The 27,522-nt window shown below is 48.2% G+C and overlaps 1 protein-coding gene and 1 long non-coding RNA gene across 5 annotated transcripts in view; one reads left to right on the top strand and one right to left on the bottom strand.

The window, feature by feature from the left end:
- The window catches only part of COL27A1 (collagen type XXVII alpha 1 chain), a 190,885-nt gene that overhangs the window by 23,859 nt on the left and 139,504 nt on the right, over positions 1-27,522 (top strand). For 2 of the 4 annotated variants that reach the window (XM_062640327.1, XM_062640330.1), the window contains exons 1-2: positions 16,609-17,143; positions 25,747-25,817. In XM_062640327.1, coding sequence (XP_062496311.1) covers positions 17,088-17,143; positions 25,747-25,817 — 127 coding nt within the window. In that variant the 5' untranslated portion in view covers positions 16,609-17,087. Of the gene's footprint in view, positions 1-12,982; positions 13,058-15,624; positions 15,692-16,608; positions 17,144-25,746; positions 25,818-27,522 lie in introns of those variants that run through there. The other 2 variants (XM_062640328.1, XM_062640329.1) reach the window with 2 other exon arrangements.
- On the bottom strand, positions 15,560-18,076 carry LOC134174945 (uncharacterized). The gene is made up of 2 exons (XR_009968849.1): positions 17,651-18,076; positions 15,560-16,612 (listed from the first exon to the last, which is right to left on the bottom strand). It is a non-coding gene; the product is annotated as an uncharacterized LOC134174945 (long non-coding RNA).

Below are 27,522 nucleotides of genomic sequence, written 5' to 3'. Positions count from 1 at the left end.
GTATGGTTACTGGTGCAGATTATGGGGGATTATTTGGAGTCAATCTGCACTTTGAAAGCAGATCATTGACTAGGACTTAGAGATGGATTTACTCTGAGGTCCTGCTCTATGCCCTCCACAACACCGTGTTGTAGAGGCTATAGGTCAGTCAGGAGTATCTTGAATAACTTTTGTATGGCAAAAATATACAGCAGAATAAATTGGAGAGAGGAAATGGCTCATTCTGGTTTAAATGCTGTTTGAATGTTTACAGAAAGGGAATGTTTCATTTCCCTTTCTCTCTTTTTTGCATTTTTCTTTGAATTAATAGGTCTAAACTTTCAATGCGAATGAGTTAGCCACAGTTTTGAGGAAGAATTTTGATGCTGTGATTCTGGAAACACAGAAACTATTAATATCAGATGGATATAAAAGTCATAAATACCTTTCCCAAAACTGAGGAGACTTACATGGTAGGTCACGTTCTTCACTTCTTACAAAGCTCTGTAGAACTTATGTCTCAGGTTTGCAGAATGCTCACATGGAACAGAGGGTTTGGGGTTTTTAAGCAGCAATTGGACTTCTTGCACTAGATTCCAAGCACTGGGGTTTTGAGCAATGTGCCAAGCATCATGAGACTCTTGATTAAATGAGGCAGGGTTGCCAATTTTAAACCCATCTCCCCATCTAGAGGTTCACTTGAACTTCAGCCCAGAACCAGTGGAAGAGTTTCATGAAGCCGGGCTGAGCCTTGGGACTGACCCTTTGCCTGGCAGCCCAACGTTTGCTGTGAAACTTTGTGGTTGGTTTAAACAACGTGGCTAATCAAAAACCCATTTAGCGGGTGGCTGCGATGCTCTGTGTTGAGAGATCGATGCGCTGGTGCTGCAGATGGGTAACGGGGTTTCTGTGATCCCCTGTGCACATGAGGCTTTGCTAAGCATCTCCTGTAATGTACATACAGGAATGTTTTGGAGGCTCCTGATGCAATTTTATGCTCCAGTGATGGCTACGTAGCAATTTCCAGGGAATTGTAATAACAGAATAAGCCAGTCTTGTTGGAGGATGAAGGAATCTTTCCTCAGCATTTCTGAGGTTCACTGTAATTCCCTGTCTTTTTCCGTGGAGGAGTGCAAGTGTGGTTCCAGGATGGATAAAGGCAGCGTTCGTGGTGGGCAGCAGGAACACTGCGAGCTGTTGTAAGCCTTTTCCCAAAACCTTGGAATATTCCTCACAAAGCTGTGTAATGGTACAGGATTAGGTAATGGCAGTCTTTGGGGCTTGACTCTGCCTAACAGTCATTTCACTCATGTTCCACTCTGCAGTGCCTCTGAAGGCAGAAACTTGGTGCAAAGCAGAAGCTTTTGGCAACTCGGGCAGTGAAAAGATTACTGTGGAAATACAAGGAATGGGGTTTGTATGTATTAAAGTACAAGGTTAATAGAAACCTTTGGGGATGCGCTTTCTGTCCCTGAGTGTAAGAGGGACTTGCTGCACTATCCCTCCTCCTATTTGTTCGTTTCTCTCTTGGCTTTGTGAGTGTTAAACCAGTCTGAACACTCCCATCTGAAGAGTCCCTGCTGTCTGTCTACTCCTGCACTCGGTCCAGCTGGTTTTGTTCTCTGTGCTTTTAATGCCCACGTGCTACTAATGCTTCAACCCCTAATATACTGCACTCCTTTTTACTGACTCTATTCCATCAATCTCTCCTGAAGCCTCTTCTCTCTCTTCTTGCTAATATACAGCTTAACCTTAAAAGATAATCATGACTTTAAATATAATAACTCATGTACAACTTCATAAATCATCCTGGGAGGGTTCGTATGACAGAGACAACTTCTGAACCATAATGACTGAGGTTTCTGAGGCAGCAGAGGCATTTGAACACAAACCTTTCATTAATTTTAATGAAGACCAGAAATCTGTGTGTACATCTCCAAAACTGCTTCAAAATACTTCACTGTTAATGTGTGAACAAGCCTGTCACCCCTTTGATATCTCAGTCTCCTGAGCTGATGCTGAGAGTAATAGCAAATGTCAAAGTAAGGTTTGCTTCCTTTAAGGAAGAGGAACCTGTGATGTGGACTGATTTGAGTGGCTTTGATGCTCCCACCAAACAGGAGAGAGATGCAAACAAGCATGATTTCTAGCCTAAGAGCATTTCTTGGGCTTTGGGCACCAGTTTTGCCTTAGGAATTAGCTCTAAGCCAAAGCAACAGGGAAATGATTCTGCTGGTGGTGAAGGTCTAGAGTCTTGTATGTGAGTAGTAAATGTCCCCAGCACAGATGTTTCTGCCCAGCTGAGGCCCATCTGCACTGTGAAAACTACCTTGGAAGTGTAACTTTGGAACTGTGCAAGGAGCTCTAGATGGATCACTTAGATGCTAATAGTTGTTCACTTCAGGTCAACCAAAGGTATTTGTGCATCCGGTCCAACCCTAAGTACTTTTCTGCTGGGGAAGGAAAAGTTGAAGCAATTCCAGGAAGTTTTCCCCAGCATTTGCCCACTGAAATGTTTCTTTTTCTTTATTTCAGTTTTTTTCTGAAGCAACCTTTGAAAAGTGATCAGAAATACCTGGTTCATCATTAAATACTCAGGGCTTTATGGTACCCACAGTATTGTCAGTGCTGGCTACAGAAACAGCCTTGACCGTGCTATAGACCCGGTGCAACCCACTAGAGATCTTTTCCATTGGCATTTCCACGTTTTTAAAGGGGAAGCAGTTTATCTGCTTATGGAAGCAAGCCTCCTATAGGATGATGGTGCTGGCTGATATGAGCTTGAAACTAGTTTCTCAGGGCTTCTCATTGCACCTTTGGCACCAAAGCAGTAAAGCGCGGTGAGGTTCTGCCAAGTCCTATAGCACCTAAAACCATGTGCACATGCCACAACTTTGGTGATGAAACAGAGAACTAAATACATCTTAAACTTAGTATTCAATAGACTTCAACTTTGGAAGTTACTCTGAAAGCAATTTTAGTATGTCTAGCAATGACTTAAAGCCTGTTTGGTTAACACTGTAAATGAATATACTATAAACAATACTTTTATATACTCTCTCTCTATATATATACTCTAATATACAGTATAGATGCCTTCATATACTATAAAAACAATCTAAGATTCCCTAACACTCTCAGATTTGTCTGAACTAAATACATCTTAGTATTCAATAGACTTCAACTTTGTAAGTTACTCTGAAAGCAATTTTAGTATGTCTAGCAATGACTTAAAGCCTGTTTGGTTAATACTGTAAATGAATATACTATATACTATACTTTTATATACTCTCTATATATACTATATATATATACACTTTCATATACTATAAAAGCAATCTGTGATTCCCTAACATTCTCAGATTTGTCTGTACTGAGGGATTCAAAGAGCAGGGGCATAATTTGGGGGTTTAGAGTGGTTTTATATTTCTGGTGCCATCCTGAGGAGCTGCCTTCTTTGAAGTACCAAAGCTGGACCACTGGAACTGTGTAATTTGTCACATCTCGGTCCAGCTTGGACTTCAAATCTCAGATGTTGAATTTGCATGGTTTCAGAGACAAGATAACCATTCATATTTCCGAAGATGAAGGAGCTGCCGTGCCTTCCCCAAATGATACAAGCAGATTGAGACATTTGCATTGTTAGGGAGCCGCTTCACATTGAGCTTTGCTCAACTTTCATGTACCAGGCTGGGCTAAGGAGATACTAAAATGAAGTTGAGTAGATTTGGCTGTAGATGATAGGGAGCAGAGTATCACAAAGGTTATCCTGTTCTTTCTGCTTGTTTTCAAAGCCCCGGGGCAATACCTGCTTTAAGGACATTTTGATCAAATGCTAGAAAATTAGGGCCATTAAAGCATGGATTGAGGCTCAGCACTGAAGTGGCTGGTGTTGGGTTTAGAGGCACAGTGTGGCTCTGCCCCTCTCTGCTGTGATATTCAAAGCAGAACAAATTAGAAATGCAAGTACCGGCCCTTCTGCAGCAGAAATATCAGAGCAGAGACAAATACCCCCAGGGCAGGAGCTGCCAAGCAGTGGGAATGAACAATCCATATTTAGTTGTGCCAAAATGCCAGAGACCTTGAATGATGCTGCTGTGAGAAAGGCAGGGGTTCAGCACAGCCCCTGTGTAGTCTCAGAGCAGGATGAGGGTGGACGTGGCTCATCTTCACCCTGATGTTGTGTTACAGATGGATGCTTGGCTTTCCCAAGTTGTTATAGAGAGATAATAGGTGAAAAACAAGTAAAAGAATGAGTTTAGGAAGTTGAAATTTAGGAAACATGCCCACAATGGGGCATTTTGCTTTACTTTTGTCTTCTGACAATGTTTGAATCCTTTTGAGTGTATGGCAGTCTGTCTCAGTTGGAGACGTCTCATGGCATCAAGTCCCTTCTGCAGTGCCTCAGGAGTGTAGTTTTGTGCCTGCAAACATAGGGGTTGTTTCCCAGAGGCATTCGTTGTGCATGGGGGGATGAAGTGGGAGGACCAATAAACAGCTGTCGGAGGGAAGGAAGTGAATGGATAGCAGGGAAATGGAGTGGTGTAGCTGTGGGAGATGAGATGCTCTGTGGTGGGAGGTTGCCTGCTGCAGCCCTCTACAGTGCTCATCCCATGAGGCAAGACCTCAGCCCAGCATCTGCTTTGAACACGACTGATCTTCAGGAAATACGGTGTCCTGGATGCTGTCAGGCATTGGTGGGTTTAGGTGGGGATTGTGTTAGGCTGGATGCATGTGATGAAGCCTGGATTAAAGACATCTGCCTGCACTGCCATTGGGACCAGTGTGGTTCTCAGGCTGCCTGAGGGGGACTTAAACCAAAGGTTGCTTCAGTGCCTCTGCTGGAGCAAAACCAACATTTGAGGAGGTTCATAAGGTCACAGAGTGGTTTGGGTTGAAAGGACCTTAAAGCTCATCCAGTTCCAACCCCCCCCCCAGGTTTCCTGCACCCCCTTTAGACACTGGAGCTGCTCTAAGGTCTCCCCCTTGAGGAGCCTTCTCTTTTCCAGGCTGAGCCAGCCCAGCTCTCTCAGCCTGGCTGCATCTTTATGGCCTCTGGACTCACTCCACCAGCTCTACATCCTTCCTATGCTCAGGCCATGCTGTTGCCCCATGCTGTTGCCCATTGCACAGCCTGGCAAGGTCCTTCCTGCATGGAACAGGCTCCTTTGCTCCCTATCCCCAGCACGTAGCAAGGGATGTCACAGACAGCCCTTCCTCTAAATCTGACAGCAAAGCAATGGGTACTCGGGGTCTGCTCACTGGGAAGCACCAGTGTATTGGCTGGGGGGGGGGGGTCTCAGATAAGCCCCCCATCGTTCTATGATGTGCCATGATGGGCTCTATCGGTTGTGCTTAATTACTCGCCAAGTCACAAGGGGGCACCCATGGCTAAAGCTTTCCATTAAGACCTGAGAGCCTTCGTGTGCCCCACGGCTGTGTTTGCCTCTTTTAGGGGTTGTTGCAGTTAGGAGGGAAGTCAGGAACTGGGTCTATGGCAAGGTGGGAAAACTTCCAGTTCCTTTTCATAGGGAATAGAGGAGGAGCCCTAAAACCCTTCCCTTTGTCTGGAGGTTCATCTGAAGTCTGCACAGGTATGAAATATTAAGGTAGGACCATTAAAATGATCCTTTTGGGCATTTTGCTTTACTTTTGTCTCCTGACAATGTCTGAATGCTTCTTAGTGCGTGGTAAGCTCAGCACTGACTGCTACACTCTCAAGAGACAGTCCGTTATAATTAAAGGCAGGTTTATAGTTTAAGGGTGGAATTGGACTTCTGGGATAAGAGTGAGACTTCCTAGTGATTTTCCTATGATGTTTATGGAGCAATCTGGAATCTTAGAGGTTTTCACAGTTGTACAAAGACGTTAAAACCCCCCAGTGTAAGCTGGAACTTCCCTGTGGATTGAGTTATTGTCTGAATTCTCCTGTTTGCCATTAGCTCTCACAATTGCCAAACACCTTTTATCTCCCTGTGTCCTTCAGTGAGAAATACGGTGTTCTGCACTCCTAAAATGGAAAGTTGGATTGAGATCCTGCCTGCCTTTCCCAGCCTTCTCCCCTTTCTCCGCTCTGTGCTGTTTCCACACCTGCATTAGCGTGTCCTTCCAGCAATGTTGAGTTTTCCTTAAGTCCTTACAACTGCAGCTTTAGAAGCTCCATAACAAAAGATAAGCTGTTTTGGCTTGCAATGCCAACAGCAATGGTCATTCTTAACCCCGCACCAAGAACGGGAAGAGCTTTTCCCCCTTTGGAACAGGAAAGCCTGAGCAAATGAATTGGCTCTGCTGCATAGAGCAGGGAGCAGGAGGGGGCTTCCATACAGACAGCCCCAGGCTCAGAAAACCAAAGACTGCTGCCGAGGGGATCTGCACAAGGTAAATGAGCCTGGAGAAGGTGGTGTGAGGGGGAGAAACCCTGGTGCTTCCCACTTGCTCGCTGTAGAGGTTGGATTCATGGAGAACCCACAGCCTCTCACTGTTGTCCTCACCTGAAGACGCCCAGCAAAAGCAGAGGTTCCCAATGGCCCTGTTTGCAAAGCAAACCTCATTCATTTGGAACAGGGGTGAGGAACGTGTGGTGGGCAAGGAGGCACGGAGGAACTCCACGCAAATGAACCTGTGGTGAAGCCAAAAGCCCCATCACAAGCACTGGAGGAAGGTGCAGTCATTGTCTGCAGCCCTATGGCATGTTTGCTGTCCATAGCACCAGAGCTTCTCCCTCTCGCATCCGCAGCAGCTTTGATTTTATGGTGATGGAATGAATTCTATGCGTATGTTTTTTAACACCTCTTTTGTTGGTCTTCTTTAAATACTCTGCCTGCCGTGAGTAAGGTTTTCTCTGGGACAATGGGTCAAAGATGGAACCATCAGCTTCCACCAGACACTTTCCAAGAAGGAATTGGCATATCTGCAGTAACCCATTATCTTCAGCACATGGATAATGTGTGTAAACCCTTGCCAGCCTTGCATGCATACAGCCTAATGATGCTAAAGTAGGGAATAGACACTGTGATATGATACTCTTGAACAGCCTGAGAAAGTTGTAATGTGTGTTCCTTACAGCTCGGTGCACTAAAAGAGAAATGTGCTGGGCAGGGCTTGCTCAGCTTGTCCAAGTCTTGGGTTGTTTCTCACTTGTCTTCATCCATAAGGAAATTGAGGTAGGATGTGAAATCCGTGGCTTATGTGATTTGGGGTTAGTGTCCCCTTGGGGCTCTTTTTTCCCCTCTTAATTTCAGGTGTGGTGCCTTTGGTGCTGGGATGTTTTCCTTGCACTTGTCCAGCTTGAGCACAGTGAGGGCCCCAGTGGGGTGCCTGGGGTTTCTATTACAGGGCAAATAATAGGAGGAGGTTGGATGTGACCAGGTTTCTTTTGATACAATACAGAGGTGGGCATAGTTGCTGTATACAAACACTTGTATGAAACCAATAAGTTCTGTTGATGTTTATGGTGTAAGAGGATGTTAATCATCTATTGCAATTCAAAGACTGTGAGGAAAAGATCTATATAATAGAGTCAACACAAAGATTTGCTGCTTTGTGTGAAAGTCTCATTCCAGAGCCCGTGTTTGGTGGCTAAAAGGGAGGTCAGGAAGCCAGGAAGGGAGTAGGGATCTTCTAAACCCAGCCAAGGTAGTTATGAGGGTCGTTGTTGTCTTCACACCACCCCAGTCAAGCCAAGGGGAGCATCCAGTTGTCTTAAGGATGCTGAGGGATTTGTAGAGAGGGGATGGAGCAGCATCTTGGCAGCAGCCTTGGAAATGGCAGTCAACTTGTGCCTAAGCACTGAGATTTTATGCCTGTTGCATGTTGTATTGAAATGAGGAATCACAAATCATAAGGTTGTTAAAATGATGCTCAATGCCTGTCAATCAATATTTTACAGTCAGAAGGAAACAGTAGATGACGAATACAAAGTGTTAGGATATCAAATGAATATTTTGGGGTGTAGGAAACCCTTTCCTATGTACAGGAGAGATTCCTGGGGCAGACATGGAGTGCGTCTAGAAAATCAAGCTGTGGAAACAATGGGGTTTGTTCTGGAGTTACAAAAGCGGAAGCGCCTTGAACCAGTCATTTTCACAATCCTTAGCATTAGTGTATTAGCCTCCATCTGTGTTTACAACCTGAGATTAAGAGCTTTATTTCCATTATATTAATGAAAGCTGGCTTTAGAAAGCCTTACCAATAATAGAAGACCCAAAAGCCCTTTGTCACACGCAGCTCTGCGCCCAACTTGAGAGCGGGCTGTTGCTCCCCTTTCCCCTCCTGGCTTTCATCCCAAGGTAAAAAGGTGGTCTGGTTATCCAATGCCCTCAACACAAGTTCTCTATTTTGCACCAGCAAGGCTGTGGGTCTGTACAAGCAAGAAGTCCCAGTGAAGTCAGAGCATGCTCTGGAGGCCTGAGAAGTCAATACGAGTCTTTCCATTGGCCCCGACAGGGTTTAGACTGCATCCCCATGCTGGGAGAGCTGGAACAATGCTGATTAAATTGTTTATGCTGTATCTAACTTGCTGGAACATCACCGCTTCTCGTTCTGCGTGTTTGGCCCCATCAAAGGGTGTTTAGTGGGAACGGAGCTGGTCCAGCCCCCGTCATACCTGTGCTTTGTGTCCCCCACATCGGTGATGAGTTTAGCAGCAGTCAAGGGCTCCCAAGCTTTTGGTCCTGAAGGAAAGGTCCCACAGTGAAGCTGCTTGGATGCACTCTGTACAGTACAACTGCATTTAAATTACAATAACATAAGGTATCACTTCCCAAACTCTGAATAAGCCAAGCCCCCTTCCATGAAATCCCATTTCAATCAGTTCATTTTATTTCCTTCTGCTTTGGGGAGGAGGGGATTTATTTCACCAGTGGATGTATAAATATTGACTTGATTTAACTGGAGGAGCAGAGACACAACCAGGTCTCTTATTAGTTCTTACCCAAACATCAGTAAATACAGTCTTTCTGCAGTGGCCCCACCTCTGAGAGCTTTACCAAATACTGTTGCTCTTGAAGTGGAAAGAGAGTGAGAGCGCGTAGATATGAAGTGTGCTTGCTGGAAGAAAAGAGAAGCCTATTAGCTTTGAAGCAGGTTTGTATACTCTCAGTTAACAGACTGAGTGTGTCAGAAGAGAACTTCGCTGTGAAAATGGGCTGTGTTTCTGCTTTATGTGTTAACAATTCAAGTGAAGTATGAAGAAATCGAGCATTGTTCTGCTCTAAGTGGCACAGATTGCGTTTCAGTCAGCGCAGATAAAGCGCTAGGGATTGTCTACTGTACTCCAGAAGATGTATTTGAATTGCATGTCTAATCAGCAGGGCTTTTTCACATGGGACTTTACAGCCAGATAAAACCATGCACAGTCTCTAATGAACTGTGCATCTGGATGATGGCAGGTTGGAGTGAATATAAAAGCTGGTTGGGAAATAGATTTACACTTTCTCCTGCAGAAGAGGATGCTGCCAACTGCATAGTAAAGTAATAGTTCACTGGCAGTGCTTTATGTCTGAAGGTCTTAAACCTCTTTACACATAAGATGATCTATATCACAAGCTTTCTCTAGAGACAAGAAAATACTGGCACAAAAGCAATGGTTTAAGTTGCTTCAGGTTGCTCTGCAGGTCAGTGGAATAGTGAAAACCAAACCCGAGCTGTGCTGAGATCTTAGCGTGTGATCCGTTGGGCACCACTGCCTCCAGGCAGAGGAGAGATGACTGGTTCAGTGTGAGACATCAGGGACCAAACAGCTGGTTGGAAATGAGGTGACAGGGTGGCACCTCCTTCCAGCTACATCACAACAGTGATGAGCAACCCATTGCAGAAACAAGCTGAACACAGTTACTAAAGGAAGTGGTGCGCAGTAGTACAATATACCTCAGATTAAACAATTCCCTGCTATTGGTTTGTATCTTAAAGTTACTCTCACACCAATCAAATTGCAGTCATTTTGGTGTTGATACCTCAACTTAGCAGAGTATAAGCTTTTGCTTAAGTATAAATGTATGTATATGCAAGGGGTGTCTCATCCTTGCCACTGCTCAAAAAAGCATCTTTTAGTGTCATTAGTGAGCCCAGTGCAGGATGACCAGACCTCAACTCTGCCTAATGTCACCCTTCCTTCGTTTTGCCCTGGATTTACCATTTCTACCTCGTTTTCTTCCTGCCACAAGGCAGGTATGATTTCCCTTTGGCCAATAAACTGCTCCCACAGGCTTGACCAGCACCAGGGCATAGGGTTATGCTTCCTACAGCTGTAGGAAAGTATCCTTCCTCCAGCAAAACAAATAAATCTTGTTTTACTTGTACAAACAAATAGCTTTTTGTTCGCTTTAAATAGCATTACCTTCAATGTTGGGCAACAAAGAGTTGTTTTGATACTTTCTAAGCTCTTCTTCCCTTCCCCTCCCTACTGAGGCTAACCCGGGCTTACTTTGCCTTGCACTAAATCTTTGTAGCAGGCATTTGCATTGTAACACGCTGTCTCCTGAAGGCCACGGTCTTGCACTGATTTCTATCTCCCTTTTGACCTCAGCCTTGAGGTTTGCTGGGTGTGCAGATGAGCTCCAGCAGCTGCAAACACCATGTCCTTGTGTTCAGCTTATGCAGCCACAGAGCAAACAGCATCCCTTCTCTGAAAGGACTTGGTGTGACTTCCTAGCTGGTACCTTCCAGTGTTTGTCGCCTGCAGCTCCCCAGTGTTATCCCATGTGCTCAGAACAGGTCAGGCTCACCGTGTGGCTCTGTTTCATGGAGGAAGATGTGCTCTTTCTTTAGAGAAACATCACCTAACCTGCACTCACTAGGGTAGCACGCATCCATCTCCACCAGCCAGGCTTGGTCCTTGGGAAAAGCACTTGTGCTCGCTGATGTATTTAAGTAGCAAACCTCCAGACTGGAAACATTGCTTCCACTTGTGCAGCAGCTCAGTGGGGATTTTGATCATAGAATCATGGAATGGTTTGGGTTGGAAGGGACCTTAAAACTCATCCAGCTCCAACCCCTGCCACAGGAAGGGACACCTTCCACCAGAGCAGCTTGCTCCAAGCCCCTGTGTCCACCCTGCCCTTGAACACTGCCAGGGATGGGGCAGCCACAGCTTCTCTGGGCACCCTGTGCCAGCGCCTCAGCACCCTCACAGGGAAGAGCTTCTGCCTAAGAGCTCATCTCAGTCTCCCCTCTGGCAGGTTAAAGCCATTCCCCTTGGCCTGGCTCTACATCCCTTGTCCCAAGCCCCTCTCCAGGTTTCCTGTCTATATGTTGACTCCTGTATTTTCCAGTAGCACCAGTGATTGAATAGGTCCTGAACCAGCGATAGGTTGAATACAGCTTAGGAACACATGGAGAAACAGGGAAAACAAATGGATGTTAGCAAAACCAGGCAGCCTTTGCTTGATATCCTAAATAGTCAGGATTTAGGAGCTGTACGATCCTCCTGTCAAAGCATTCCAATGCATTACTCTATCATAGCTTACCTGCCAGTTCAACCTGCTTGCTTATAACACCTGAATTATCTGCTTCCCAGCTACCCTGTAAAGCTGTACTTCTCGAAATACCTGAATAGAAACATATGGCAGAGTTATAATCAGCAGGCAGCATTTTCTTGAGAAGGGTGGGCTTGGACTTGTGTCGCTGCATTGTGTTTCCTCTCGTTCCAATGGAGAAAGGCTGTGTTTAATGATTAACAGCCATTCCTACCTCTCTGCTGGCCAGGCAGCCCGATGTGATAGGGTATAGCTGGAAAAGCACCAGATCAGTCTTTGCCAGACGTGGCATCCCCAGAGCACTGGTCAAGAGACAAAAGCCTTTAGTGTTCCTGAAAAGAATGTAAAGCATTTAACATCAAACGGCTGCAAAGTTCAGACATGTCCCTGCTAGCCCCTGTGGCACAGGCTGGGATGGGCTGCATCAGGCCGTGGGGAGGGGGAAACAGCACTGGGCTTGCTTACATGGGTTTGAGCTTTCTGAACATCTCTTGTATAATTACTCCCCACAGCGCGCTGGGAACAAGAGATGTAACCACAGCAGCTTTAGCATCATGAAACAGCTGTCAGACAGCGGTCCCTGAAGTCAGAAGTGCTGCATGTTCTGCTCCTCAGCTGAAATAGCCTTGTCTTGGAGTGGTGGCCTAAGCCAGAGAGAGAAAAGGAATAGGAGCACCGGTGATCTGGACCCCAACCCGACCAGCTCTGCCGTCAGGGAGATCCTGACTGTGCCATGGGTGGAGAGCTCTCAGCAACCCAATGGAGCTCATCAGCAGGTTTCTGCTCATGACCAAGTCCCTACAGGATAAAGCAGACCTTAGTCCAGGGTGTGAAGTAGTGGCAGTCATTCAAATAGAGCTCATGAGTGTAAGAAATGCCAGCTTGGTGATGTTAAATACAGAAAGAGTTGGGTAGAGATAAGGGAATCCTGTGCAGGGCGTTGCGCACCTGGGAGAGCATTACAGCAAAGCGTGGTGCACACAAGGGCAGAGGGCTCGGGCTGCTCTCAAAGGGAGCAAGAAGGGATAGAAATGATCACTTTGGTATTCAGGTTTGTGCCAGGGATCAGCACCAGGCCCCCTGCCTACAGCTTTCCAGGAGCTTCTTGCTGCCAAGGTACCAGGTCAGCCTGCAACAAGACATCCCCAGGAGCTGGAGATCCAGGATGGCTGATGGGTTATAGTGACTACATGGGGATGAGCCCCATTCCTGTGGGTGGTTTATCCTCTGTTCCTACTGAGGTCACGGATGTGGATCCAGCCCTCCCCAGCAGCCCTGTTCCATGTGATCCTGGGCCACACTGCACAGCCACATTAACTGTGTCCTCCCATGACCACTGGGACCATCACCCTCCATGGCAATGTCCCTTCCCACAGGGTGGGCTCCCTTTCCCTCGTGCTCCAGCAGCTCTCAGCCAGGCACCAAGTTTAGGTGTTCCCAATCTGGGCTGGGTGCAGATCCTCGGCCCAGAGGGCAGTGAAAGGCTCTTTATCCCCCTTATTCACATGTTTGTTTGATCCCTCCCACAGGATTTTTCCAGTGCCTTGGGTTTCCTGCTGCCCCTGCCTTCTGCCTGCCATGCCATGGGTTTCAACCTGAATAAGGTATTTATCCAAATATAACCCTATAATTCCTTATTCTGGGGGCAGTGGGTGATGTGGGATGCTCTGACTTGAGCAAAAGGATAGATGATTGAACAGCGTTGTTCTTCAGGCCAAACCAAACCGGGAGGGCAACCCATGTTAGTGCCTGGGGTTCCTCTGGTCCTTCAAGGTGGGCACCGAGTGATGCAGCACAGCTGTAATGCGTGCTCACCATGGCTCCCAGATGCCTTCACGCTTGGCTTTCCAAAAGGAGCAGGGAGGCAAAATCACATTAATAAATAGCCTTGATGCTTAACCGAGCTACGGATCCTTGGAGAGGTGGGAACTGATCCTTCTGGAACGCAGCTAAATAGGGCTGGGTGTTTTAAACACTGTGTTTATCCAGGCAGTAATGACAGGCTGCGTTTTGGAGAGGTGTATTTTGTCAAAAGCAAGTGTTCTGTTCCCTGCTCCCCACGTTGGGTGGTGCGTGGCAGCATTGCCTCCTCCCCTTCCCTTAGTTTGGCTAATTAAACTGGAACAGTCAATTCCAAGTCTCTTTTCCCCCCTCCTTGTTTCATATTTCACCGCTGCGCTGATTTCCTTCAGTTTGTTCAGTGTTTTAAAATGGCTTCTATTTAAATTTGGAAGGGAAGACAAATAAATCTGCTACATCTATTTCTAGTCACATCATACGTTGTGGCTTTTCTCTTCGTGAAGAATGAGGTCTCATTCCTGAACCTGCATTCACTTGGCACAAGCCTTGGCTTCAGCAGCATTGGGTTTCCTTTTGTTTTAAGCTAATTCCCTTTTTCCCTACCACTGGGCTACATTTATGTCTGTTAGCAAAGCTTTTGTGCATGTGTTTAGTCTGAAAGTGTTCATGTAAGTATGTGAAAGGTATTGAGGACGGGGCTGTAAGTGTGTTTTATGGTGGTCCTTGGACCTGTAGTCCTTGCCCAATAGGCATCCGTTTCCATACATCCCTGCACAAAGATGGAGCACATCTGCTCTGGTTCTCACTTTGGGAAGCCAGAGCCTTGTTCTTGTCTTTGTAGAGGAGGGTTTTGTGAGGGGAAGGAAGGGTATTAAATACGTCCTGGGTTTGGAGGAGAGGAGAGATAAAGCAGGAGGATACAAGGTGTATTCAACAGCACAGGAATTTCCACACGTTTCTTTGCAAAGTCCTTTTTAATAGATGAAAGCTTTATCTGAAACACTTCGGCTTGGCTGGAATATGAGGAATGCGTGACTGGGAAACATGGTAAAAGCAGCTGGGAAACAAAATAGCAAAGAAATCAAGATTTTATGTGATTTGTGACAAGCTTTTGTCCCTCAGGTGCTAATCCTCAAAGCTGCCCTGGATGGGTGGTCTGGGCTCCTGGCCCTTCTGAGGGTCCAGAGGTAGGTTTGTTTGGACATAGGAGTTTCTTACAAGTACCTGGATGTGCACTCATTGTGGTTGCATTGAGGACAGTGGATCCTGAGGCTGTTCGTTACCTACCCCAGTCATAAAACTGCTTGTTGCAAAGTTTGTTGTTGCCATTACTCACTTCATCTGTTATAGCAAGGAAGCAAAATGCAGATGCTTCAGAGCGAAGGTATGAGTAAAGCCTTATGCTCATAGGAACTGGGAGATGCAAAACCACAACTAAGTTGAATTGTATGTGTTTAAGGAGAGAAGCCCTTAGCATGGTAAGAGAAGGGGTTATGAGATCTGATTTATGGTGGAAACCTCAACTTCTGGCCACATTCTGAGGCCAGTTTTTTAAGTGAAACCTGCATTTCTGAGTCAGGCCAGTCCTACACTAACATCACCCCCCTTTTGCTTCAGGTTCAGGTGCTTGGTGGGTCAGTGTTGATCCTACCTGTGGCTGTATTTGTCTAAGTTTAGAGCCCTTACCCGGGTCCAAGATGCTTTAGTTCTGCCTGGTCCTGCCCCAGGTACTTGGGGGAATAATGTGGCAAGATAGAGAATACCTTCGTGCAGCTTTGATGCTCAGCACCCCGCAGGACCTGTCCTTGCAGCAGCCGTGACCCGCAGCCTTCCATTCCCTCCTCCAGCATCACCCCGGCCCCATCCCCTCCCGATGCGGTACCCGGGGGTGCCCCTGCCCCGCAGAGCCGCTGAACCTGCCCCTCGGAGGCTGGATCTCTGCTCATTAGCTGCTGTTTGCTGAAACCGGATACCTGGGGCACCCCCGCCAGCGAGCCGGGTCCCTGCCTGCAGCTATTTAAAAGGACAAGGGCAGCCTTAGAATTCCCACCTCTTTCACATCCATGTCCCTCCCAGCGCCTGCCGCAGCCTCTCTTCACTCCTGGATCCCTGCGGTATCCATGACCCACGAGAGGAGCGACGGCCTGAGGGGGACCTGCCCGAGCCAGCCCTGGGGAAGGATTATCTGTTGAATTTGGGGGGACCTCAGCCTTGCCAGAAAGCGGGGGGGCCGTGAACCCCCAGCCCAGGAGACACCGTAGGGCAGGAGGGAGGAAGGGGTTTGAGAGGCCCTTTGGGCTCCCCCCCCCCCTTTTTATTTCCTTTTTAATTATTATTCTTTCAAGAACTAGAAATTGGTGTAAGCTGCTGGGACAAATGAATGCCAATGAACATGGGGCTGCGAGGAGATGCTGCCCAGCCTCTCGCCTCGCTGCAAAGTAAGTGCCCAAGGCAGGGATGCTGTGCAAGGGGAAGAGAGCAGGGCTGTGGGAGCACCCAAGGGTGCAAGGAGGAGGAGGTGGGGGGGGGGGGCTCCGTGTGATGGGTTGCCCTGAGGGTACCCCATGGAGCTGAGGGGTTTGCTGTGTCCTGGTGTGGATAAAAGGGACCTGTTGGTTACCCCAGGGTGTGTGCAGTGGCTGGGTCCGTGCTCTGTGGGAAGAGGAGGGAGAGCAGGGATGAAGGTTTAATCCACGTGCAAAAGTCCCCTCTGCTGGCAAAGCTGGCTAAAGCGGACCTGGGAGCTGATTTACCCTGATGGAATTTGTATAAGAGAACTCATTCCCCACTCCCTGCCCTCCTGGCTGCAGTTTCCATCATTTGGTGATGGGAGAAGGGGGGAGATGCCACCATTTAATCCCCTTCCCTGTGGGACCAGGGTGAGGATGCGGGCAGGGCCAAGGGGGGAGATTTTACTCCTTCAAACCCCTCTCCGTAGGCTCCCAACCAACCCAAGGTAGAAGCCAAGGCAGGTACCTGGTACTGAGGTCCATGGTGGGGTAGGTGGAAGGCTGCAGGTTTACGGCCCCCAGGCAGTGAGAGCAGAGGAGCAACCGCCTCCATCAGCATCCTCCCCAGAGCGGGGGCCTGCACCTTCCTCCATGGCGCCTGGCAGAGTCTTCATCCCTTCAATGGCCCAAAAGAGTTTCTTCTTCGTTAATTATTTATTTGCCCTGTATTACTCTTCTCTCTGTAAGTGCTTCACTGCTACAGAGGAGGGCAGCAGAGAGAGGCCGCGGAGCCATCCTTAAATCATTTTCATTTCTCCAAATCTGCCTTTTCCTCTTCTCTCTTAAACCCAGAGGAGAGATCCTTTTGGGGGGGGTGTGGGGGGGCTGGTGGTGGGAGGCACATCTGCACTGCAAAATAAACAATAATTACAACCACCAACCAAACAACAAAGTAACAGCTAAGGGGGGGGTGGGGGGGAACCCCAACCGAACACTTTAAATCAAGGACTTTTGGAAATCAGAGCTCCCAGAAATTGTACCAGTAATAAGGAGGGGAAAGAAAAGAGGCGAGAAATCCAGCGACCATGGGCCAGCCCGGCTTCCTAGCGTGTACTTTCTGTTCTCTCTCCTTCTTCCCAAGGTAATTGCAGTCTGCCGAGAGGGAGTTAAATGGGATTAAAAGATCTGTGTAAGCAAAAGGACCCAGAAGAGAAGGAGGAAGGAGTGAGCCGTCCGGGCCAGGGGGTGTCTTTGACACAGCTGAGCCCCTTAGAGAGGCAGAGAGCTGAGCTCCTGGGAAGGATGTACCCACAAACCGGCCTGACCCCCTTTTTCTGATGGATTGCTGCAAAACTTGCCCGAAAGAGACAATGCACTAAACGTGATGGAGCCGGAATCAGAGCCGGTCTCCAGACTCAGAGCTACAGCAGCAGGCAGGGGGTGAGTACAAAGTCCGGCTTCTCCCGGCGCTTGGGGAAAGGGAATCCCGGGCGGGACGGGGGTGCGGGGGAGCCGGGAAGGGAGCTGGGCTCCCGGGAATGGGCTGGGGGGAAGACATTCCTCTGCCAGGGGATGATGTGAAAACTCCTGGGCTGGAGAGGAGAATGAGCTGGGAGAAGGGAGGCCACGCTGCTGGAGCAGGGGAAGGGGGGGAGCGGGGCTGCGGTGTGCGGAAGGGGGTGAGAGCGGCGAGCTTGGAGCCGGGAAGGGCAGGAGAACCCCCGAACACCCCTCAATCCCCATCCCCATGCACCCGGGATAGGAGCCCCCAGCCCGGCAGCAGCACCGGGGGGATGTCCTCCCCATGCGGGATGCAGGAAGGGGCGATTCCAGCTCCCCGCTTCCCCTCGCACACCTCCACCGGGCACCCGGGGGGGGGCCCTACAGCCCTTCCTGGGATGCTGCTCCTCAGCCTCGCTCTCCCTCGGGATATGGGTTCAGGAATACCTGGGCTCGTCCTCCGGGAAGCGGGAGAACCGCGGGTGAGGCGGAGGGTGCTGGTAGCGCGTTCCCCGCGTGTCCGCTGCACCCACGGGCACACGATTGCTTCTTCGCATCCATGTGTACGCGTGTATGCATAAACCCACTGCTCGCACACCCCCGTTCTCGCACAGCCGGGACCCGCTTTTACTCTCCCCATTGTTAAATCTGCTGCTGTTGTTGTTTTTCCTGCCGGCGAGCAGCAAAGGGTTAAGCGGTGCTGGTTGCGTTGTCGGATGTAATGATGATTTACCGACACTCCCTTGGAAAAGGCTGGGATTCTTCTGCCTGGCAGTTGGGGAAAGTTGTGAGCAGGATCCCTCTGCTCCTGCCAGGCGGGGCTGGGAGATGGGATGAAAGGAGGGGGGAAAGGGGTGATGGGATTTGGGAATGCCCCCCCCTCCCCAACACCTCTTTGCACCCCGGGGTCACCCCGCTGCCGGCAGCCGCAGCTTGGATGTGGATGAATGTGCAGTTTCCTTTGTAGGCTGGGGCAGGCTCTCCCTGCCTGTGTCTGTGAGCGTGGAGTTATGTGGAGAGAAGCAGAACTGCTCCCAGGGGCTGCAAACAGCTCTCCTCGAGGTTTTGTGGGGGTTTATGTTCACAAGGACCGGATTTCAGTGCTTTAGGGTGGGTTTTTGTGCAGACGTGGCGACGGCATGCTTAGGGATGCTGGTAATTGCATCTCCCAGTTGCACCTTTTTGATGCTGGGCATGGTGCGGAGGGAAGCGCCAGCATGGGACTGTGTGATGGGATCTGTGTGTCAAAGACAAAGTGGAAAAGGGAACACACAGATAAAGACTGCTTTGAAAGACCAAGAGCAGCTTCACAGTGAAGGGCCCCGGTGCTGGGGGGATACTTGGCACAAGGCACAGACACCGCACAGGGCTTCAAGCTGTGAGCAGGACGGAGGTGACCGCAGTCATGGTACATACAGATAAGGATGGGGATGTCCTGCTTGAGCCCCAGGAGAATCAGATCCTGATGAGGATGGGTTTAGGAAATGATGGGCTCTGCTGCTTGCTCGCTGCAGGTCTACATCTGGTTTTGCATCTGTGTGCCAGGCCAGCGCTGTGCACGGGGTTTGTGCTGCAGTGCCATGGGGAATGTGCGCTTTGGTCTCTTCTGGTGACTCCGAGTGCGTGTGCCTTTTGTTCCCAGGATCTCCTCTGGCTCCAATACCTCACCGGCGTGCTGCTGCTCCGTTCCCTCTTCAGCAGAGGTCGCTTGCTACCCTTCGCATTATCTCCCGATGGGCTTTTTGGTGCTGGGCTTTAATTTGCTTGGCAAAGTGCTGTGCATCCTATCCTGGATGTTCCTGTTGAAGCTGTCAGTCTTGGAGAGGGTCCTCTGAGCCCAGAGCTGGCTTGTGCCTGGGCTCACCAGGCCATCCTTGTGCCATCGAGTCATCCTCAGGGAGGGTTGTGCTGCCTGAGGGCAGCTTGTAATGGGAATGCTCTGGTGCATTCCCGCATGGCCCTGGGGGTCCTGCTTATCCCAGTGCTCCTGCAGCATCCTCTGGAGCTGGGCTGGATGCTGAGGGAGCTGCCAGATGTGCAGGAGAGCCATGGATGGGAGTGGGATGGAGGAGCAGTTGCAGCGTGTGCTGAAGCTTTGTCCTGGCTCAAGCATCCAGAGCTTGTAAAACCAGAAGAACACAAAGTTTTTACAGGCTCCGTGAGCTCCAAGTGCCCTGTTGATGCATTTTGGGAGTGCACAGGCTCATTGAACCACAGAAGGTTTTGCATTCCCCCATGCACTGAGCACATCCCCAGGCAGCAGCACTCGGCTGTGGTTGTGCCACCTTGGCCCCTTCCAGCCCTGCTGCTCTGTGCTGGCCATGGAGAAGGTCTGTGGATGCTCTTGGGTGCCTGCTTGCTGTCACTGGGCTGCTGGTGTGATGCTGCTCTGGGCCGCCTGGTCCACATGCTGGGTGAGGAAGCTGTACACATAGTGGTACAGCATCCGGATGGATCAGCCCCTGGATCAGTGTCCAGGTCTCCCTCCTGCTGCATCAGTGTGCATCTCTGAGCAGGTCCCTTCAAAGCTCCAGCTTCATCCCATTTCTGCAATGGGTCAGGGGGATAAAATCTGCCCTGTTTGAAGCAGTGTTTATGGAGGCTTCATCAGTGACCGAGGGTTGCCCAGGTCTTGTGCTGAGGGGCTTGTAGGAAGTCTATGACCAGAGACAGACACTGAGCATGTGGGTCCTTTCCCCGCCCTCTTTCTTTGCCAATTTGTTGGGGGCATAAAGTAGAAATGATGGACACTGATTGAAGTGCAAATGGAAACAATGGGGAATTCTATAGGGCTCTGCCAAACCCCATTCACAAAATGAAGGAATGCAAAGGCGCTTGTTGGCAGGACAAAAAGAGGAGTTAGATGACAGATCACGCTTAGCACTGCTGTTTGTTGAGGGCTCCAGTTACTAACCGAGAGCACAAAGGCAAGGGCCGGTAGTGAGTGTTGTCACTTCACACAGCAGCAAAGTCAATCACACAGGCAGAGAGGGGTGGGCAGCATAGAGGGGACAGAGTAATGGGTTGTCAGGGAAGATCCCCTATTGGGAAGCTGCTGAGAGGTGTATGAAGGGTGTTTGGGTCATCACAGCCGTGTCAGTCCTGCATCTAGGAGGTGAGGAGCTGGGTAGTTCTGGGCCAGCTTTGTGCAATGACTACCTAAGCTCTAGTTCCCAGTTGGAGGAAGTACCAGTGGTTTGAAACCCATCATCCTTCTGCCTGCGGATATCGGGTATAAACCCATCGAAAGAACAAGGTGTCTGTGGGATGGAGGCTTGGTCACACTGATGTCTCCCCATTCTGCATATGCAGATCAGCATCTCCCTCCTGAAGAAGGGAAAATGAAGAGGAAGTGTATGTATATATGGGGGAGGAAACACCAGGTCTTCATGCATCCAGGCCCTCCTGTGCCTGGCTGATGTGCAGGCTTTAGGAGAGCAAAGCTGCTTTGCAGTAGTTGAGACCCATTGCTGTACCATTGCCAGGAGCAATGTCCCTCCCCTTGGAGAATGATGGCTCCCTTTTGTCAGCCCCTCATGGGTCCCTCCTTTGCTACCGGGGGCCTCCAAAGGAAGCAGCAGCTTTTTCTGGGCTGCATTTGCAGATAGATCTCTGCAGGCACAGAGCACTGAGGGCATTTCCATCCGGAATTAAGGTTAGATTGGGCAGAAACGATGCCAGAGAAACCCCAGGGATTCCTGGGTTTGCACACACGCTCCAAGCACTGGGGCAGGGTGGAGGAGTTGAGACGTTTCCATCCAGGATCACCCCAAGGATGGGTTGGAGCCTGGCCTGGGGAGTTTCCCGTCCTAGTGAGTGTCCCTATTTGGGCTGCTGGAGTGTCTAGTAATAATGGTGTGGCAATCTTCATAACCCTCTGCTCAGAACACTGTTAAAGCACCAATGTCCCACTTCATCTTCCTCTTATGGCTTCACATGCAATGAATTTCTAGTGACATCTATAAATCAGGTTTGATAAACCTGTGCCTAGGAGGAGCAGGATGGATTCTGGATGTTTTATGTGCTTGATGCTGGATGGTATTGAATTTCATTCTTCCCCACGTGATATTGACAGTTTCTCCACCACCCTTAGGTATCTCAGTGTATTCTGAATGACTATGGAAATGTGGGTCTCTGGGCATGTTTGCTTGTGTGCTTTCTTCTGTGCCTTAAAAACAGAGAAGCTGAATGGGGGTTAAAAATGAACGCCATTGCAGCCATCTCCCTTAGCTTGCTGGGCTTTGCAACAGGGCCTGTGTACACCAGACAAAACTCTTTGACTGGAGGAATAAATCAATAGCTGGTTTATATTGCAGAAAGGGTCAGTGAAGGTTTAAGGGATTGATACAGGGACATCTCTATATAATAACTATATATTCCCATTGCTCTCTCCAGAAACGGAGGGTGAGAGGAGAAATAGAGTTTCCAGAAGTCTGCTCTGCAAAGGATGACACTAGCGCAGAGTAAGGCTTCTATCCCAAAAGCTGGCAGTGGAATCGATGCCATGGTGTGGTTTGAAGCCTCAGTATGTAGGTTGTGATTTTTGTTTCTCATTGACTCGTCAAAACCGCTTGGGGGTCTTGTATCACCTCCAGTCTTGTGCAAAGGATCTTAAGCAGCAGAGACGTTTTCTCTTATAAGATGGTCTGTCTGATCTGCAGCTAGACAGATTTGCTATTTGCTATTCAAGATTTGCTATTCTTGAAAACCCATTTTCAGCATCCAGCTGGCTTTCTGGTCTTTTGGATAGAAAAGAATGCACCTGAGTGGAGGGGAATGGGGGGAGAATTGTTTTTCCACCCTGCAAGAATGCAATTTCAAAGACATTTCCTCGCTATGAATGAGGGAGAAAACCAAATAAAGCCCATGTAGCATTTTCCTCAGCTTCAACCCGTCACCTAAGCAAAAAAGATGTCAAAAGCATTTGGACTTCTTTTTTAAGACAGGGACAAGTCTTTTCATTTAAAAAAGCTGAAGTTGTTCCAACCAATTCCAGAAATGTGGAGTATTGGCTGATCACAGCTATTTTACAGATTGCTTCAGCTTTGTCAAAGTTGCACTTTTTTGGAGGATAATTCCTGACCAAGTCTTCCCTAGAGACTATCGTTTTACTACTGACCTTAGTTCAGCGCAGTGCTTTATTCCTGTGGTTGTCAGCTAAGAACCAGTATGTCCGACAGGATTTTTCCTTTACTGTAGCTCTTGGGGCTGCCACCTTGACTTTACTGGGGCTGCAGCAGCAAGACATGCTGTGCACAAGCCAACTGAAGAGGTGATAACTCTCCTTTAGCCTCCAGGTCACCATTTGCTGCCCTCAGAAATCTGTGCAGTGAGAAAGTGGCAAGTGAGCCTGGAAGCTGAAAACCCAGGGCATGGTTTTGCTGTTCATACACTCATAATTAGGGTTGGAAAAGACCTTAGTATCATCTAGTCCCAACTGCACACTAGACTGTGTCACCCAAGACTCCATCCAACCTGGCCTCAACGCTGCCATGGATGGAACACACATGGATGTGTGCTAATGAGCAGCTGTGATTTCATCAGGTCTCTGTATTGGTGCAGACCACCATGTAGAGAGACCTCCTGCCCTGAGGCCCTGCCAAAAGTGATGCCTCAACCTTCTGGTTTCTTTAACGGGAGCTCCTCAGGATACTTGCTCTTGGCTGCTACCTCCCCACTTGGAAGATGCTAAAATCACCACTAAGGTTGAGAAGTGTTATTGCCAGTCTTTGCGCTTCTCTATCCCTCTCTGTTGTCTTTTGCCATGTACTTTTGGCACTGCTTAGTTCCCATGGACTGATCACAGAACTTCACAAAGAGAAGTGAAGCAAATTCAAGCTGCATTCAGTAGCTTCAGTTCGCTATAAAGGGAGTTTGCACTGGGAAACTTTTAGGGCTCACATGAGCTTGCATAATATGTATTTAGGGGCACTTCTTCACCTAGGGACTAGCAATGAGATCCTCATTCTGGTATTCATAGGCTTTGTGCAATAAAAGAAATGCCTTTAGTGGGTACCTCTTGACAGAGTCTCTGTGGAAATCGCTGCTTGTGGGAAGATGCTGAGATAAAGGCAAGGTGAGTTTGATTGCTCTATATAAGGTGAAGAATCTTCCTTTATTATTGCTCCTCAAGCTGCTTATGCAATCCTGTCACTGCAGAGTTGTAACTGCAAAAGAGCCTGCATTATAGAGCCCTGCCATAATTACCAGCCCCATCAGTCACAGCTCTGCCATTTGGAACCTGCTTTTGCTTTTTCCATTAAGTTGGTAAACTTTGCCAAAGTGTTTTTCTTTAGCATTCTGGCGCCCGGCCCCGCTCTCTGCTCTTACAGTATTGGCTGTGTTGAGGGGTCCAGGAGTGGGGCTGAGGCCAGCTGGATCCCACGCTGAGCATTCGTCTCCTTTATAGCCCCGTCGGTGTCACTGGAATGAAATTACGTGCTGGATTTTCCTCTAAGGCTTGTTCCCTTCACTGTTGTTGGTCAAGGAGGGCTTTGGAAGCCAATTGGGGTTGTGAAGGTATCCTTCAAAGAAAGATCTGGGCTTTGTTAGGTGTTATTAATGCTTCTGAGGCTCCTGCTGCCCTTGGTGCTCATGTCATGTTGGTCACCCTCTTCCCCTCGTTTCCCCAGGCCCTCTTTGGGCAGTCAAACCCCGCTGATGACACCCAGCAAGGATCTTTGCTCAATGCACACGTAGAATTGCATCCACAACTTAAAACACCATTGTTCTTTGGAGGTGAACATAGAAATGCAGGTTTTCCCATACAGTGGGTTTTAGCCTCTTGTAAGTCATACAAGGGCTGCTAAAGGCAGCCATGAAGACTCATCCTGTTCTACTTCCCCTCCTACATCCCTGGAATGAACTGGAACAACAGCTCTCTGTGGACCCAGCAGAGTCTTCAGTCTGACAGCAGTGTCCCATGGGATGAAGTGGGCATAAAACATCCAGGTCTCTCCTTTTGGAGATCTCTTGAGCACAGTGAGGGTTTCCTGGTTAGCATATGGCTGGCTATGGATTACCATGATTTGGCTGTTCCAAGCTGGTTTTCCTTCATGCATAAACTAAAAGCAGCCCCAGAGCTCCTGAAATGAGCAGCCCAGTGTCAGGGTAATGGAAAAGAGCAAAGAACGATGTGGTTCATCTCATTTGTTTCCCAGCCCATGCAGGGCTGCTCCAGCGTTTGTCCCTTCAAGCCTTAAAATATGAGTTAGTGGCTGGATTCCTGCATGGATTTTTAAACTCAAGGCCAGGTTTCCCCACTGACATGGAAATCACCGTGGCTTCATTTTAGCTGTGGGAAAAGGGTCTCCTGCACCGAGGGAGGATCTGGTCCAGGGTAATATACTGCCTCAGAGGATGCTTTCTTGTGCTGAAGCTTGGTGGCAGGAGAAGATTGATCTCTAGTCCCATGGGATAAATGATTTCTCTTTGTCTGGTCCAAAGAGAGGAGCAAGCTGCACTTTGGCACTGCTTTGCATATCCCAGTGTTCGTACTGGCTTGGCTGAAACGGAGAGCAACCTGCGAGCGTCCCACGCTGCTTTCTTCTGGCTGAGGGCTTTCTGTAGTTTACATTTTTGTCCCTCCAGCAGCCCTTGCTGATCAAGCTGTTAAATATCATCTCTAGAAGATGAGGGAATTCAATCTTCAAACTTTCCACTGTCAGCTTTAAGTGAGCTGAACCAAGGAGTTTCCTATGTTCGTTATTTGGCTGCAAATCAAAGCAGTTGGAGAAGGAAGGGGGGGACTTCAGCTACCTTTCTGGTAAAAGCTTTCCTCTCTGCTGCTGTTTTCAATGGCTTAAAGTAGAGCTAACAGAAAGGTTTGACCAATTCCTTCTCAGGCATGAAGGGGTCTGCAAGAACACTGTGCTCTGGGCGTCTGCAGCTCTACCAAGCTAATGAGAAAGTCATTAATGGCAGCAGCAAAGTGCTGAGTGGCTTTAAGCTGCTCCCATCATTGTATCTGGGTGTAAAATGAGGAATAGATCCAATGAGGATTTTGTATGTTTAGAGTATTTTTAAGCATTAAGACTTGGAGTTTGTTTGCTGAGATGCAGGCAACGTGTCGCTGCGTGCCAGCCCATTTCCTACCCATACCCTTATAAACATCACGTACTCCTGGCACATCTTTCAACCTCCCAGTTTGGAATTATTCCTCCATCCTCTTGCATTTAGGATGTTCTGTCTTAGATGGGGTGAGTGCCAAAGAGTAGCAGTGGTGACTGCTGGCCTGGCACTGATGTCCCTGCATCTCAAAATGCCAGTCTGGTCCTAGTTCAAGGCTTGATCAATGGCCCCTAATACCAGTAAGAAAACATTTCACTGGATTCAGCAGGCTTTAGATGACTTTTATGTAGTAAAATGAGATCTCACTGGGAAGAAAGTGCAGTTCTGCTAAGCGTTCATCCTCCATATCCCAGAGACATGTGGGCACTGACTCTACTAGACTTGTGATCAAGGAGAAGACCCTTAACAGGGGGGCTGCTTTTTGTTACTAATATTGTATAAACTCATTATTTTCTCTTCTCTTCCACTTCTAGGGGATTCTGCTTTCTCTGGACTGTTTTATGTTTTACCTGGTTCCTGGGATTCTCACAGGGAAATTCTGAAGGTAAATCACACTTTTCTTTCTCTTTTCAACCCAAGTAGAAGCCAAATGCTTTGGTCTCAGTTCAGGTCCATCATTTAGTAGTCTCTGAGCCTAATGCACAGAATTAGGTGCTTTTATTGCTAATCTTTGCAGTACTGGTGCTGCAGATGATGCAGTTAACAGCTGGGAAAAGAACCAGGGTTTACAGGTGATTATGTGCCTCACAGGGGTTCCAGAAGTACCTCTCTGTCTGGTGGAACTGGTGGGATTGAGGCACTAAAATGTCATTGGCATCTACCTGCACTTGCTGGGGCTTAACTGCTTTCAGAAAGTGCCCCTTGAGGCCAGGGCTTTAAGGAATTAAGCATCTCTGGCAGACTGGTTTTTCCTTGCAACCCAGCCCTGCCTCTGCAGGCACGTGGGATGTTGTGCATATAGAGATGATGGGAACTCTAAAAGTAAAAGCAAATTTAAGGAAGAAAAATGTCACCGTGTTGGTTAACAGTAGAATGACTGTGGTTCAGTCTCTGTGCTGCAGTGGGAGTATTCTATAAGGGAGGGATCACACACCTTCACCCTGTCTTTACATCCCTTCTCCAGGCATCGCCTTCCTAGTGCTGCTTGGGACAGGATAAAAAGTTGGGGTATAATAATCAAAGAGACGGAAAGCTTCAGAGCCAACAGAAACAACTTTTACGGTTGATAGCAGGAGCTGAGCATCTCTGCAGCTCCTGTTTGTCAAAGAGCCATCTCCTCTTAAAATAGTAACATCTCTTCCACATGGATGCTTTACATGGGTACATGTTGGAACTGAGCAGCTTCCTCTGCAAGCAGCAGACAACAATAAGTGGACTAGCAGGCTCCAGGGCTCTCCTCTTAGTCGGTAAAACATGAAGGGAAAACAGCAAGTTGGTCGATGCTCAGTCCATGGAGCACTTTTTTTACAGGGGAAAAAGGAAAATCCATCCCTGCCATCAGCAATCCTGAAAAATGTCATATTTTCCAACTTGTGCCTCAATGCAGAAGAGGTGAACATCTGGCTGAATCACTTAGTCAAGCAGTTTTCAGAGCAAGTTTTATGTCAGCTCATAAAGAGGCAGAACAAATAGTGTGTCTTGGCATCTTTCTTTTCAAGGCGACTTTTAATACGCTGTTTAGACTCATCTCTAGCCATCATTTTAATCCCATGATAATTATGGGTGGTGCTATGGCTTTTGATTGTTGCCATGAACCCAAAGAAAACTCGCTTTGCTCCTATAGCATTACCTTAGCATGGTGGATAACTCCCCTGTGAGATGCTTTCTCTGTGATGTGCTTGGTTTCCCCACAGACAGGCTCTTCCTTGGGGTACCAGAAAGCCAACGCTTCCAAGGAAGCACAGGCTGTAAGGAAACACTGGTGGCTTGAGGCTGTGTTATCACTCAGAACGTCCAAACATGAGATTTACAAAAGCAACAAGAGCTTGTTTGTAGATCTGTGTGAGGATGAAATTAAGCCAATGCCGTGGGCTTTTGAAAACACTGTAGTTTAAGGCTTAGGGGTCTTCCTGCACACTGGAAAATCAGGGAATGCAGAGGATGGTTTTTCCATAAGTGTTACAAATCCAAAACATCATGAGGTTAGTGAGTTCATCTGATGTGCACTGACTAAGGGTCTGGGCAGTAACTTTTGGAAGCATAGTGTTTATTCAACCCAATTTTAGCTGTGGGCATCACATCTCAGCTGC

This window comes from Pezoporus occidentalis, unplaced genomic scaffold (assembly GCF_034315485.1).
Source record: "Pezoporus occidentalis ecotype Australia unplaced genomic scaffold, CSIRO_AGI_Poc_V1 ctg64, whole genome shotgun sequence".
Lineage (NCBI taxonomy): Eukaryota > Metazoa > Chordata > Aves > Psittaciformes > Psittacidae > Pezoporus > Pezoporus occidentalis.
This window is presented reverse-complemented; position numbering and strand designations above follow the sequence as displayed.